This window comes from Peromyscus leucopus, chromosome 13 (genome assembly GCF_004664715.2).
Source record: "Peromyscus leucopus breed LL Stock chromosome 13, UCI_PerLeu_2.1, whole genome shotgun sequence".
Lineage (NCBI taxonomy): Eukaryota > Metazoa > Chordata > Mammalia > Rodentia > Cricetidae > Peromyscus > Peromyscus leucopus.
In genome coordinates, this window is record NC_051074.1 from 4378512 (window position 1) to 4393180 (window position 14669).

At 48.1% G+C, this 14669-nt stretch overlaps 1 protein-coding gene, 2 non-coding genes and 1 pseudogene across 7 annotated transcripts in view; all 4 read left to right on the forward strand.

The window, feature by feature from the left end:
* Positions 1-9383, forward strand: part of Atg16l1 (autophagy related 16 like 1) — a 34522-nt gene extending 25139 nt beyond the window's left edge. For all 5 annotated transcript variants that reach the window (XM_028876276.2, XM_028876277.2, XM_028876278.2 and 2 more), the window contains 6 exons: positions 3463-3583; positions 4037-4142; positions 5933-6082; positions 6170-6217; positions 7333-7434; positions 8119-9383. In XM_028876276.2, the coding sequence (XP_028732109.1) occupies positions 3463-3583; positions 4037-4142; positions 5933-6082; positions 6170-6217; positions 7333-7434; positions 8119-8212 (621 nt within the window). In that variant the 3' untranslated portion in view covers positions 8213-9383. The remainder of the gene's footprint in view (positions 1-3462; positions 3584-4036; positions 4143-5932; positions 6083-6169; positions 6218-7332; positions 7435-8118) is intronic.
* LOC114697911 lies at positions 2184-2446 on the forward strand. Its single transcript, XR_003735266.1, has one exon.
* Positions 6279-6385, forward strand: LOC114697916. Its single transcript, XR_003735270.1, has one exon. It is a non-coding gene; the product is annotated as a U6 spliceosomal RNA (small nuclear RNA).
* A 2027-nt stretch (positions 9384-11410) lies between the features above and the next one.
* Positions 11411-14563, forward strand: LOC114697843 (annotated as a pseudogene).
* Positions 14564-14669: the final 106 nt, after the last annotated feature.

Consider the following 14669-nt stretch of genomic DNA (forward strand, 5'->3'; position numbering starts at 1 on the left):
TACTGGAGAGAAGTTCTCACGTAATCTTACCGGGTGATAACACAGGGCGTTTGGCATTGGTGGGGCATTCTAAGTGGTTGCTTTTGTGTCGGCCCACACAGAATGATGTGGTGTTAAAATGAATATTTGAGCTCTGCAGAGGGAGTCGGTTTCGTTAGAGTAGTCTTTACAGGTATTTTGGTGGTCTTACTGAATGCTATGAGGATGAACCTAGAAGGTTCTTCAGAAGCAGATTAACTTACCACTTTAGCTTTTCACTTTCCTGATTCTCAGTTGAAGGAGAAATCCATTCTGAACATGTCAAACATGAGCCCAGAAAGATGGCAGATACGTACTGTTGGTGGTGAAGAATCAGCCTTGTGTTTTCTGAAGGGAGCGCTGCAGCAGGGGGCTGCTGCGGCATTTGTCTGTGCAAACATCCCACACGGTTTCAGGTGTTGCACCACAGCTTTGCATTCTAAACATGGAAAAGGTGCCCGGCCAGTGCTGCTTCTGAATGCACAGTGATTCACCTGTGGTCAGCTGTCATTTGTTTAACTGTTCATCTTTTTTGGTCTTCTTTTTTTAGTTCTTTTTGAAGTAGTGTGCCTGTATCTGTGTGGGTATGTGCACATGAGAACAGGGGTCTGTGGAGCCTAGTGGTGTCACAGGAAGTAGTGAGCCACCAGTGCACAAGGGCGTGCACACATACACACACCTTTTTATTATTTGATCAGGATTTTCCCTACGTAATGTTGACTGGCGTGGAACTCGTAGAATCCAGATTGGCCTCTGCTTTGCAACAATCCTCCTGCCTCTGCCTCCTCGGTGCTATGATAGGACACCATGCCCAACTCTGTTCATCTGTTATTGGGTATTTAAGATTGAGTGAATACTTCTAGGAGTTAGTTTGCTTAAAGAGAAAGTGTGTGTGTGTGTGTGTGTGTGTGTGTGTGTGTGTGTGTGTGTGTGTGTGTGTGTGTTTTGGATATAGTGCCGAGCTGTGACTCTTTTATGTATTTCTTTTTAATTATCTGGGAACTCAGATGAGAGAGGTAGATAAGACAGATTCAGATAGGGGGTGAAAGGTCACACAGTTAAATAATGTGGTTAGAATTTGAATTGAGACCTATGCTTCTAGACTGAGATGTAACAGTGCTGACAAACTATGGAAGAGGAACCTGCAGGTTTCTTTATACTGGACCCTGGGAGGAAAAATGGAATCATTTGAGGCAATATGAATTAGGGGTTGGTGTTTTTATCATTGGTAAAGAAAAATTATAGATAAATGGGGAGCACCCTCCTCAAATCCGGATGAGGCAGCTGGAGAAGTAGACCTAGAAGATGGAGATCAGATTTGGGATTGTTTCCAGTTCCCTGAGCTGAAGCACCGAGACCTAGCCACTGGGCCCCGTGGATGAGGTGGGTGCTGGTGATACCATCCTTGGGCTGGCCTACAGCAGCATTTGAGAGACTAGCCTTGATAAGTAGCTGTGGGAGTTTTGGTCTGCTGGTGGCTGTGTCTTGTCCGTGGGTAAATGGAAGATGTGGGGGCCTTTTTTCTATTACTTTCATACCTAAAGGGCTCAGGCAGCTCCTCCTAGGTTCCGGAAATGACGGGGTAGAGGGGAGTATGCTTGTAAAAAATGGTTCTAGTCAGGTGTGGTTGTGCATGCCTTTAATTCATCTGGTCAGCATAGAGAACTCTAGGACAGCCAAGGTTACAGAGTGAGTATCTGTCTTTAATTTAAAAAAAATGACCCCTGCAAAGCCAGAGATGGCTCGGCAAATATTGTGCTTACCATAACAAGCCTGATGATCTGAGTTTGATCCCTGGGACCTTGTAAAGGGAGGGGAGGACTGACTCCACTTGACATTCACACACATAATTAATAATAATAATATATAAAAAATCAGAAGGGCTGAAGAGATGCCTCAGCAGTTGAATGCCAAAGTGCTCTTGCAAAAGACCAGAGTTCCATTCACAACTACCTGGGGCATCAACTCTAGGGGATCCAGTGCCTCAACCTCCTGGAAGCTGTAGTGTTGTACACACAAAAAAAAGTAAACCTTTAAAAATAAGTAAAAATAAAAAGCCAGGCTTGTTAGCACATGCCTTTAATCCCAGTACTCAGAAGGTAGCCTTGTCTACATAGTGAGATCTTGTCTCAAAAAAATAAAAACAAAAAACTACCTTGAAAAGAGGTCAATGATGAATAGTAAAAGGTCTGACTTCCGAGGTCGCCTACCAGCATCCTGCATCCCCAGCTGCTTGCCTCTTTCCCATCATGCTCTAGTAGTGCTGTCGTGGGCAAAACAGTAGCTGACATGTAGTGATGTCTCCATTCTGTGCTCCCTGACAAGCCAGGGAAGACACTGGTTGGCATCCAACAGCTTAGTCTCAAAGGGATTGGATCGTTGGGAGTGCTGGCGTCCTTGGCTGTGATCTGACTTTCAAGCTGAGACCTCTTATTATAAATGTCCCATGTCTTCTAATTGTCTCTATGGAGTTCTGATGTTTCTTCTTGTAAATTATGCCTGTAGTGGACCTGTCTGTTCTCACTTTAAGTACAGGACTGACTTCAATAATTTGAGCCAGACTTGGTGGTACACCTATTAATCCCAGCACTAGAGGAGTGGAGATGGAGATTTTCAAAGCATCCTCTATTTGCTGTCTGTTCCCTGTTTTTTGAGTTTCAAAGAGTTTATGAAGTTTGGTACTGTGTATTTATTTATCTTTAGTAGGAGATCCCCACTGCTGTAGTGCTGGGGTCTAGAGCCTCATATGTGCTCACAAGTGCTCTGCCACTGAGCTCTGTCCCCAAGGAATCCAAGTACTGGGATTATGTATGCAACACCTTGTCTGTCTGTATCTTTGTGGCCTTGATCTCTGTGTTTGGTATTCAGCTTTCGGCCAGTGTTGTGAGAGACTTCATAAGAGAGGACAGAACGCCTAACATCAACATCTCGAGCTCAGGTTTCAGAAGTTTAGTCCATGGTTGCTTGGGCCTGTGTGGCACCGTACATAGTGTGGCTGACGAACCTGTTTGCCTCGTGAGAGTTAAAGAGCAAAGGAAGAGTTGAGGGGCCCCAGTCTTTTGGGGGAGCGTGTGCTGCTCAATGTGTAATCTTCCCATTGGGCCACAGACTAAAGAGACCAAGCCTCAACACGTCCTTGGGGACCATTCAAGATCAAACCAAAGCAACGCAGCACCAGAAGTAGTTTCTGGAAGATTCTGAAAGCTAGTCCTCAGGTCATAAATGGGGTGCCTAGTAGAAAGTGCTTCAGATGAAACATGCAGCTTCTTTGATTGAGGCTGAGTTAGGTGAAGTGTTCTCCATATGCCACATTTCTTTCCTCTCTTCTGATTACTTTGAGGGTGTCTGGCAGGATTTCAAGGCTATTTGAGACTGGCTCTGGCGCTCCTCTGGGAGGGCAGTGTGTCATCCCAAGGCTCACCCTGGCTGTGTCCTCTCTCCTAGCACACACTCACAGGCCACAGTGGGAAAGTGCTCTCTGCCAAGTTCCTGCTGGACAATGCTCGGATAGTCTCAGGAAGTCACGACCGGACCCTCAAACTCTGGGATCTCCGCAGCAAAGTCTGTGAGGAAATTCAGTCTCAGTCTCTCTCTCGCGCTCTCTCTCTCTCTCTCTCTCTCTCTCTCTCTCTCTCCCCCCCCCTCCCTCCCTCCCTCCCTCCCCCTCTCCCCTCTCCCCTCTCCCCCTCTCCCCCTCTCCCCCTCTCCCCTCTCCCCCTCTCCCCCTCTCCCCCTCTCCCCCTCTCCCTCTCTCCCTCTCCTTCCCCTCCCTCTCTCTCTGTTTGTATAGATATTAGTGGTGAGGTGATGTGCCACATCAGAGCTTGCATTTTGTGTAATCAGTCTGAACCCCAGATTTATTTCAGTCTTAGGGACACTGGGATAAGGAGGGTCATTTCTGCTTGGTCTCATTTTAATTTGTAATTCGGGGGTCTTCAGTGTTGAAGATTATAGCCATATTATATATGTATATAGCCACATGGTTGCCTTTGATTGATGATGTTTGGTTTTCTTTCAGGCATAAAGACAGTATTTGCAGGTTCCAGCTGCAATGACATTGTTTGCACTGAGCAATGTGTAATGAGTGGACATTTTGACAAGAAAATTCGTTTCTGGGATATAAGGTATGGCGCCTAGGAGCTTGGTGTGGAGGCTAATGAAAGTACATTTAAAGAGCTGTGAGCATGCTTTGTGTGTAGGTGTGTTCTCATACTCCAGGACTGGCAGAGCTCCAGGACACCTGGGTCTGAGCTGTGCTATTCTTTACACACAACAGCCATCATTTGTTGTACATGTGCTATGTACCAGATGTTCTTCCAGCTGTAAGATCAGCCGAGATGAGAAGATACTCATTCCTACCTTTAGACAAATTAAGTTGAAACAGGGAAAACAGAACACAGGGCAGTGAACATTTTGCTGTAGTGAAGACTGGCCTTTTTCGTGGTGATGGGAATGGGAATTAATCTGGAGAAGCGAATGGACTTTATACGACAGAAAGCCATTAAAAGGCATGCCCAACTAGAACAGCCTGCTGTAGCTGACATGTAGCAAGCAGAGGGCATATGCCAATGAGATAGCAGGGTGAGTAGAGAATCAGATGTCCTGATGTTGAGTGTGGATGATACTTATCAGAGAAAAAAGTGATGGCTCTGACTCTCAGATCTGCTCGGTGATTTGTTCTGTCTTCAGAGAGCAGGTTAGGGCACATGGAAAGCACAGTGTTGATGAGGACCTGAATTCGTGGCAGCAGGGCATAGATAGGGACATACTAGGAGGTTCCCATTGCTGGGCAAGGTCAGGAGGAGGCCTGTCAGGACCAAGGGGGTCCAGTGAGGTGAGGCCCTGAGCTGCTTGCTGAGGACAGAGGTGGCTGGTAATTGGATTGAGTAGAGAGGCCACAGTTCAGGTAGGGGGCTCGTGAGTGGAGAAAGGTGAGACTGTGTGGCTGTGGATGGTCTTTGAAATGCAGAGTGCCCACAAGGATATCATCATGAAGCTTGTGACTCCTAGACCCTACTTCGAGCTGTATTTTGTCTTTTTTCCCCCCAAATCTGAAGTTTGAACTTAAAACATGGAATTTTAGAATCTCACTGGATATTACAAGTCTCCTAGCTAATCCTTAATTTGTCAATAAAATGACCCACATACCAGAGAATTGGAGTAGGAGTCTATAGCTGTATATGTAATAACAAGACAAACTTCTGCTCAGTTAAGACAGCAAATAAGTTCATTGGAAACCTTCAGCAAAGCCATTGGGAGTGCCCCCATTGGGCATGTCTAGTAGTGACCTATGAGCTGACAGTGACTGCTGTGGATTGAGTGTGTTAAGAGAACTGGGGAAGCAGTAGATGCACAAAGTGACACCCGTCCCCACGGGTCATCCAGTCCCGTGTTTGAAGCAGCCACGGTGAAACTACCTGAGCGTGACAGGGTCTGTGGGCTCCTCAGACCCACCACAGCAGCTTCTGCTCCAGCCTTATGTAAAAGCTGAAAGTAGCATGTAGAAACTGTACTGATCTGCAGCTTGGGGGCACACCAGTGGCGGGACACGTGCTTACCATGCTCACGAGGCCTCCAACTCAGTCTGCAGCAGAAAAGTGAGAAAAAGCAATGCTGTTCAGCAGTCACTCTGGCTCACTCTTGCTTATCAGAAGTTCTGGTGGTAGTTGTCCTGTTATTCTAAAAACAGGCAAGAAAATTTCTAACCAGTCCCTCAGTTCTAGTACTCAACATTCCTGTGGGCTCTTTTGTGGGGAAAGTTTGATAAATAGTAGTGAGGCCAGAGGCATGCTTACTGCCCTTGACGACGGTTGGATCTAGCTGGGTAGCATCATTTTTTGTTCAGTGACATAACAGCCTAGTCAAGTTGGGTGTGGTCCACTTGCCTTAGGTCTCAGGCTTCTGTCTCCTTTAGATCAGAGAGTGTGGTCCGAGAGATGGAGCTGTTGGGGAAGATCACTGCTCTGGACTTAAACCCGGAGAGAACTGAGCTCCTGAGCTGCTCCCGTGATGACCTGCTGAAAGTCATTGACCTCCGGACAAACACTGTCAAGCAGACGTTCAGGTACTGGGCTTGGCCTGGCCTGGCCTGTCGGGTGAGTGCAGGTGGGTGCAGGTGGGCGCCAGCTGATCTGTCCGCTGTTTGTTTCAGTGCTCCTGGCTTCAAATGCGGCTCTGACTGGACCCGAGTTGTTTTCAGGTTAGTAGCCATGTCCTACCCCCTGCTTGGTTTATCTCAGAGGTCAAAACCAGACATTTCCGTGCTCACTTCGGCAGCACATAGACTAAAATTGGAACGATACAGAGACGATTCGCGTGGCCCCTGTGCAAGGAGGACACGCAGATTCGTGAAGGTTCCGTGTTTTTAAATAAAGAAACTAGTCACTTTCCTTTAAGGGAAGTAAAGCCCAATCCTTAAAGTACTTAAAGGAAAGTATAGGAGTGAGTCTGAGGGTCATCTGGTGGTCCTGCTAGGATTTTTTTTAAAAAACGGTGTTACTTTCATGATTGTGAGCATGGTTAGCAGATAATTGGTTCTGAGTGAACCGCCACATTCCCCTTTTCATCTGCCCACTTCGCAGACTTGGCACAGTTTCAGGGAACAGTGAAAAGGCTTGGCCTCCCTGGAGTGAAACAATGCAGTCTAAGGTGGCCAGTGTCCTCCCTCACTTTGCCTTCTGTGTGCCATACTTTCCTTACGTGCGTCCGGGGTTGGCTCTCATAACAGGGAAAAGTGTGTGGGTTCACCAGCTTATGCACACGTGCAGAGACCAGAGGAGGCCGTCTAGTGTCCTGCTCCACCGTTCCACTCTGTTCCCTTGAGACAGTCAGGCTTTCACTGAACCTAGAGCTGGGCTGACAGCCTGCGAGCCCCAGAAAGCCTGTCTCTTCCAGCAGTACAAATGTGCACACACACACTTTTTTTAGCATGGGTTTTGGAGATTCAAACTTGGATCCCCGAGTTGCAGTAAACACTCTGACCCATTAAGCCATCTCCCCAGCCTACGTCTCAACATTTCATGGGTTCCCCTGCCTACTCTCTAAACCGTGCAACAAGTCTGTTCGTGGGTGGAAACCTTAAGCTGTTTGGAGGTTGGCTCTGGGCTCTTCTGTGTGTTGCTTGAGTCTGGTAGGTAGGTAGGGATGGGGACCTGAAGATGCAGTCTGGCACTGCTCTTCAGTGGCCAGGCGGCTGAAAGAACATTCGGCTGCCGTGCTCATGGCTAACCCATGACCTGCATCTGTGAGCACAGGTGTGGTCGGTCACGTGAGGTCAAAGCTCTACACCTTTTGCTCTCCTGTTGTCTTCTCTAGCCCTGATGGCAGTTATGTGGCAGCAGGCTCAGCCGAGGGTTCTCTTTATGTCTGGAGTGTGCTCACAGGGAAAGTGGAGAAGGTTCTTTCAAAACAGCACAGGTAAGATGGACCCATCAGTGCGTGTATTCAGGCCCACATCCCAAGCAGAGCCTGTGATTTCATCCCAGGGGTTGTCATAGCTGGTTGGGTGTGAACCTCCGAGCCTCTTGAGGGCAGTCTGCTCTCATTTGCAGGGCTGACTGACCACAGTTAGGGGGGCCAGGCTGCACCACTCAGCAGTCTCGCAGACCGCAGTGATGGAGGTGCAGCGGGTAGACTCTTCATCCTTTTTCCTCCTCCGTCCTCCGTGTCTTCTCCCTCCCTTCCTTGACTCTCACGTCTGTCAGTAACTCCACAGTTCTAAACACTCGTTTTTGCATGCCTTCCTCACCTACCAGATTAGTAGCCTTGGGCCCTTGTTACTTATTCTGTGCCCAAAGCTACCTGCCCACTAGAACAGAGGCCCTGGCTTCCTGTGGGCCAGCGGCCTCTCCTGATGACCTTGTGGGTTGTGCAGCTTTGTGGTGTGTTGTCTCCCTGCTTCGCTCAGAGCTGCTCTTGGGGTGAGCAGATAAGGCCTGGTTGCTAAAGGAGACAGCGTCTTCTGTCTAGTCCAGTGCTGCTTACTGGAGTAATGCAGCTCTCTTAGCCTGAGTCCCTGCTGTGGGTGGGGGGGCCTGTGTTTCCCACGTGCCTGGGCCTGCTGTCTAGCTGACTGAAATCTCTTCTCATTGATCCTTAAAGCTCCTCCATAAATGCGGTGGCATGGGCCCCCTCGGGCTTGCATGTTGTCAGTGTGGACAAAGGAAGCAAAGCTGTGTTGTGGGCACAACCTTGATGTACCCCTCAGGAGCAGCGCGGGATCTCCACAGCCCTGTCTTGGAGGGTGATGTGTCCTCCCAGAGAAGAGCTGGAGCCATGTGGTGCCGTGGCTTTCCTGAGAACTTTGACTTGAGGTCTCTAAGGCCTCGAAGAACCAACACTGAATCCAACTGACTCTGCAGGTCCCTAGCAGAAGTTTGGGTTCTTGTCTGCATTTGGATGGGAAACACTACTAACTCTGACTTCCATACCTCATGGGGAGCACAGGGTCCCTGCTGGGTCTCCCCACTGGACACAGTGCCAAGGACAACCCCACACACTGGGTATTGGGTCCTCTGTGCTTTTCCTATCTTTCCAAAGTCGACTGTGGCCTGATGCACACCCCCCTTCTGGGGTCACTTACCCAGGGGACTCACTTGTAGGCGTTGGGTCGGTGGAAACCAAATGCAAGGCCTGTCCTCATGTGACAAAGGATGGGTGGAGCTGTTTTCAGGGCTGGAGGTGGGGTCTGGTCTCATTGCTAAAACCTCCTGCGTTCTTTGGCTGGCCTTCAGAACTCCTGGCTCCCTTCCTGCCAACATTTCCACATAGCTTTGTGTGTGTGTGAGAGAGGGGGAGAGTGGAAAGGCCCTGTGCCAGCCTTTCCCTGTCAGGTAGATTGGCAGCAGGTGAGACACATTGTCATCCTGCATCACTGCAGTCACAGCAGGGGGCTGGGGGCTCACCTGTGCCGGGGGCTCACCTGTGCCGGGGGCTCACCTGGGCCGGGGCCTCACCTGGGCTGGGGGCTCACTGCTGAAGCCGCGAGTGCTGGGTCCTGTGCCGTCCGCCACTGGCCTTAGTGTTGGGCACAAGCAGCCTGTCTAGGGCTGGTTATGATGAAGGCTGGAAAGCGCTGTCCCTGCCGCTCACTTGTGCACACGTCTGAGCTGTGTCTGGGTGACTGAAGCCCCCTGTGTTTGTCACATTTACTTTGCACTTTACTTTTGCCTCCACACTGGTTCTCTGGACAGGAAGGACAGTGCTGGGGCTGGGGAAGAGGGACGGCAGTCTTCCTCTGTTGGTTTGCTGCCAGAGAGCTTGTGTTGATGGAAGTTGAAATCCGCTGGCCAGGGCACATCTTTTATTTATTTAATTATGTGTCCCAACAGAACTTGATTGTCAATAAAGAAAAAAAATGTGTTATATACTTTTCAAACTCCTTGCATCTTGGTTGCATTTTGTATTTGTTTGTTTTTTTCTTCTTTCTTTTTGTCCTTAAGTAAGGAGGAAAGGAACTGATTTTTTGATACCTGGTCCTTTAGGAGATTCGGTCTTGCTTTGTGTGTAGATCCTCTTGCATCCCAGTGGGTGGGATAACAAGGCTACACAGCCTTGCCCAGCAGGCATTTAGTACTTCCAGGTAACAGTTTTCCTGGTGTTGGTCATTCTCAGCCTGTCACCCATCCCCCTCGATCATCCCTCCCATAAACACTGCACTCCAGCTCTGTGTCCTGTGCGAGTCTGAACACAGGAAGTGTCTGCAGATCCCTCCCACTCTCCACCCCACCTGGGTGTTGCTGTGGACTGATACCCTGCAGCCACTGAAGAGGTGTAAGTTGGGTGCAGAAACTGTGCCAGACGTCAGCTGTCCTTGTAAGGGAGAGGGAGCGTCAGGTGAGCATCACAGTCACTTCAGTCAACCTGCTTTTGAACTGGAAGCAGAACTGCTCTTGACTTAGTTCATGCCCCTCCCCCAGTACCTGGTCCTTTTTAACTGCCAGTGCTGACTGGGCACTAGTGTGGTGTTCACCCCAGGTCTGCACCTTTCTCTGCCTGCAGGTGGAGTCCTCGCATCACTGGGTTTCTAGTCTGGTCTTTACATGGTGTCTTCTTGTTTTCGGCTGTTTCTCTTATGCGGTCTCGAAGAACAGGCCGACTTCCTCCTCTAACCTGTTCGGTCTGTTTCATGTTACTTGTATGTAACAGGATATTTTAGTTAACAGCTTTATATTCACTAGGTCATTGCCCAGTGCGATATTATAAATCAGGTTAAAGGCTTGATTCCTAAAGTACACTCTGGGTACACTGCTTCCTGTCCGCCCCCCAATAGGGTCACACTATGTAGCCTTGACTGGCCTGGAACTCCCAGAGATCCTCCTAGCGCTGGGACTAAAGAGGTGCACCACCATGTCTGACCCTTCTGTACACTGCTTTATACCATAGATCCTAGACACTGGGGCACTGGGCATTTTGTGGACATTGTAGTAAATGTATGGAGGAGAGGGCAGGGCAGCCCAGTTCCAAGGATAGTTTGACTGGGAAACAAGATTGCCATGATTCAAGGCATACGGAACACCCACGTGTCTGTGTGTCTGCCCACCTGGGTTTTGTCAGTCTCACATTTTGAAGCCTGTGTGGGATGTATTGAGAGGGGAGTAGCGATGACCTGCTAGATCGTACTACTACTTTGTTTAACCACCGTTTTCGTTTCTACAAGGTGTCCTAAGTAGGAATAAGAGGAGTTTTTAGTTCTCAAATTTAGTCATCTGAATTATATTTTATTTTATTAGAAAAATGGGAGGAAGTTTCACAGCTGAGTTCTGACCAGCTTCCTGACCTCAGATGGGCGCATTTGTGCGAACACTGCCATTCTAGGTCCATATGGGGGGAGGCGTGCAAGATGAATCAGCTATGATGTCATCTGTATCCTATTTCAGTAATATGGACAGTGGATTCCAATTTTCATCCATCGACTTAAATCCCAGATGAAATGAAGGATCCTCAAACTTGAGTTTCTGTGGAAGTGCCTGGGTATGTGTGCCAGTGAGAGGCCACAAGGGTCTGTTGGCTTCCTTGCTTCAGCAGACTACTGCTCTGATCTCACAGTATTTTAAAGTGGACAATTTTGTGATCCTTTATAGATTTACGATGTATAGTCACCAGCCCATAACACCAACAAAGGCACTGGTTGTCTTTCAAATTAAGATCTATAAATAGCAGATCAATCCAGAGAAAAGTGGACACTTTCTTCTTAAGTGGAGACCACTGCAGAAAACCAGTCAAAATGCAGAGTTGTGGACCCAGTCCCAGTGGATACCTGTGCAAAACATTTTCCGCACCTAAAGCTCAGGGAATGTTGATGAAGAGGGACAGAAAGATGGTAAGAAGCAGAGGGACTTGCTGTGAGACTGTTCCTCGTCACATCAGAAGCTATACATAAAATCTCACCGACATGACCACCCAGATGCGAGGACCCAAGGGGGACACCAACATACACACCAAGTAACGGGGGGGGGGGGGCAGCTCACGAGGCCTCGGTCCTACACAGCTATAGACAACCGAGTAAAGCTGGGAGCAGGAGAGGCGGTCCTTCCAGGGAGGAGCACACCGATTGATGCCCAGTGCCAGACAGTCAGCCGGGAAAATAGACGTACTACTAACAGTCAGCACAAGTTTGCACAAATGCCAAGTTCACAGATCCTGGACTCCATCCGTGGGGTGGTGGATGGACACTGAGTTCTTTAGTAGTGGTTTCACTGTTCCAGAGACCCCATTGTCATTGGGGTTCAGTGGGCAATACAGAGCCTAAGGAAGCACCCAGGTATGTATCAACCTCCAGTGTAGGAGGAAAAGAACAAGTCTGAGAGCCCTGCCTAACCCTATACTGAGCATTTTTTCAAGGGACTTGTCTACACATTCCACAGGTTTCTTCACCCCACCACAAAATGGTCAGGTAGTGATGTTGCCTTATACAAACGGAGAAAGGGAAATCTCAGGGAGACTGAGCAGCTTTCTTATGGACACAGGGACTCATCAGTGGACTACAGAATCGAGGGCCCCCTCTGGAGCTACCCACCTCCCACTACACACATCTGGGGCACCAGTGACATTGGATCCCAGAGTGGTGAAGGGATTCCAGTGCCCTTGGGAAGTAAGCATCCTTTTATGCTCATCAGAGAAATTTGCAGAAAGATGAACTTGAAGCAACGGGGAGAAGTAGAAGGAACGTCAGTTTCATTCCAACAGCTCTCCCACGGCTAAGCTGTAGTGGTGCATGCCTGTAAGTCTAGTATTCGGAAGGCTGAGGCAGGAGAATCAGTTCGAGACTAGTCTAGGCTGCAGGATGTGATAAAAAGTAAGTATATAATGAGTTATTGATTTCCCAACCTTAGAAATACTCAATAACTTATTGGGAATGTTACACAAGAGATCCAAATAAGGGCTGGAATGTGGACTAAGGGGTTGTTTTTGTTTGTAAAGTCTTACTACCTTGAGAGTTGTGAACTAAAAAAAAAAAAAAAAATTGTGAGCTACAATTATGTTTTAAGTATTAGGCAGACCTCTGCTCTATAGAGTTAACTAATGTAGGAGTTGGAGTGATAGCTTAGATTTCTTTCAGTGTTTTATGTGTTTGAGTGTTTTGCCTGCATGCATGTCTGTACACCACTTAAATGCCTGGTACCTTTGGAGGCCAGAAAAGGGTATCTGGAGTTACATACAGCTGTGAACCTCCGTGTGGCCTGTGTGCACTGGCAATCTAACCTGAGTCCTTAGAAGAGCAGCCAGTGCTCTGAACCTCGGAGTCATCCCTCCTGCGCCAGGCGATGGCTTTTAAAAGCTCCTGTTCCTGACACTCTTCAGAAATGGCAGCTGCTTCAGACTTCCCTGTGTTTGTTTCATAAAGCTCTGGCAATGAGGACATGCCATTTCATTTGCAGTTGATGTTTAGCACAGCGCCTGTTTTCCTCCAGCAAGTGCCCTTACGATGACAAGCATAAGCCTCTTGGCTGACAGTGCTCATAGCACCGCCCCTCCCCCACGAGCCCTGACTGTCCTTAGTGTTTAGAGTTGAAACACAGGGTTTGGAGCCTCATCTCCCTGTGGGTGACTCCAGAGAAAGGTGTGCTGTATGAACAGGACTCCCTGGACTGGAATTCAGGCCAGTCAACTTCAAGAGCAAACCTAGGGGAAGGTGCAAAGGAGTTTGTGTGTCTGTGTGTGTGTACACCTTTGGAGGGTGTTAGGTACTCTGGAGCTGGAGTTAAAGGTAGTTGTGAGCAAAGGGGTGTGTGTGTGTGTATGTGTGTGTGTGTATACACCTGTGGGAGGTATTGGATTCCCTGGAACTGGCGTTAAAGGTGGTTGTGAGCCACCCAATGTGGGTACTGGAAACTGAATTCAGGTTCTCTGGTAGAGCAGCAAGTGCTTTAACTTTGAGCCATTCTAGCCCCCTTATTTTTTTTTTTTCTTTTTCTCATGTGTACCCCAGATTGTCCTTGAACTTAAGATCCTCCTGCTTCAGCCTTCAGAATGCTGGGATTAATAACATGAGGCATCATGCCCAACTTTGGAGTTACCTGTTTTTGCAAACTAAGGACTTATCCCTGAGCACCACCACACTCTGCTTATTTTATGGAGTGGATATTTCTGTCCTTATGCTCTGGAGCCATCTTCTGGAACGTTTATGGACTAAGTGTTCCGTGTGCACACGGCAAGCATTGCTCGTCTTGCTTGTTGGGGGTTTATTGTGCTGCTTCCAACTGTTCCCTGGGCTCTGGAGTTTCAAAACGCAGTTCTGTAATGCACAGCTAAAGACAGGCAGATCTGCCTTTGCCCAGGGCTGGATGGTCTGTGTAAGGCTTGTCAGAAGTGGGTGCTAGATGTCACTAGATGTTACACTGAGGGTAGGCAAGTCATGTTGGTTCTGAAGCCTATCCTGTGAAGATGGGAAGAGTCACACTGAAAAATTAGAACCTCAAACTCAGAGTATCTGGAATACTTGGTTTTTAGGAACAAGAATGCCCTTTTTGTCTCTCATTTCTCCATCAAGAAGAGAAAAATCATCACAAACCAGAGGTTAAAAATAACATTTCCAAGCCAAGAGGGCGCCGAAATCAAAGGAAGCTCCTGCCCTTCCTAAAGTCAAAGTCAAAGTGAAGGCCTTGAAAGACAAGAAGGCAGTGCTGAGAAGTGTCCACAGTCTCAAAAAGATCTGCACGTCACCCACCTTCTGGCAGCCCAAGACCCTGTAGCTCTGGAGGCAGCCCAAATCTTGAAAAACACATTGAGGAAAAACAAGCCTGACCACTATGCCATCATCCAATTGCCCCTGACCACTGAGTCAGCCATGAAGAAGACAGAAGACAACAACATACTCTATTCATTGTGGATGTCAAGGCCAAGAAGCACCAATCAAACAGGCTGTGAAGAGACTATGACATTGATGTGGCCAAAGTCAACACCCTAATAAGGCCTGATGAAGAAAAGGTGTATGTTCCATTGACTCATGATTGTGATGCTCTGGATGTTGCCAACGAAACTGGAATCATCTAAACCGAGTCCAGCTAGCTAATTCTAAATACATACTTTTTTTTTTCACCTTAAAAAAAAAAAAAAAAAAAAAAAGACGTGGGTTGGAGAGATGGCTCAGAGGTTAAGAGCACTGACTGCTCTTCCAGAGGTCCTGAGTTCAATTCCCAGCAACCACATGG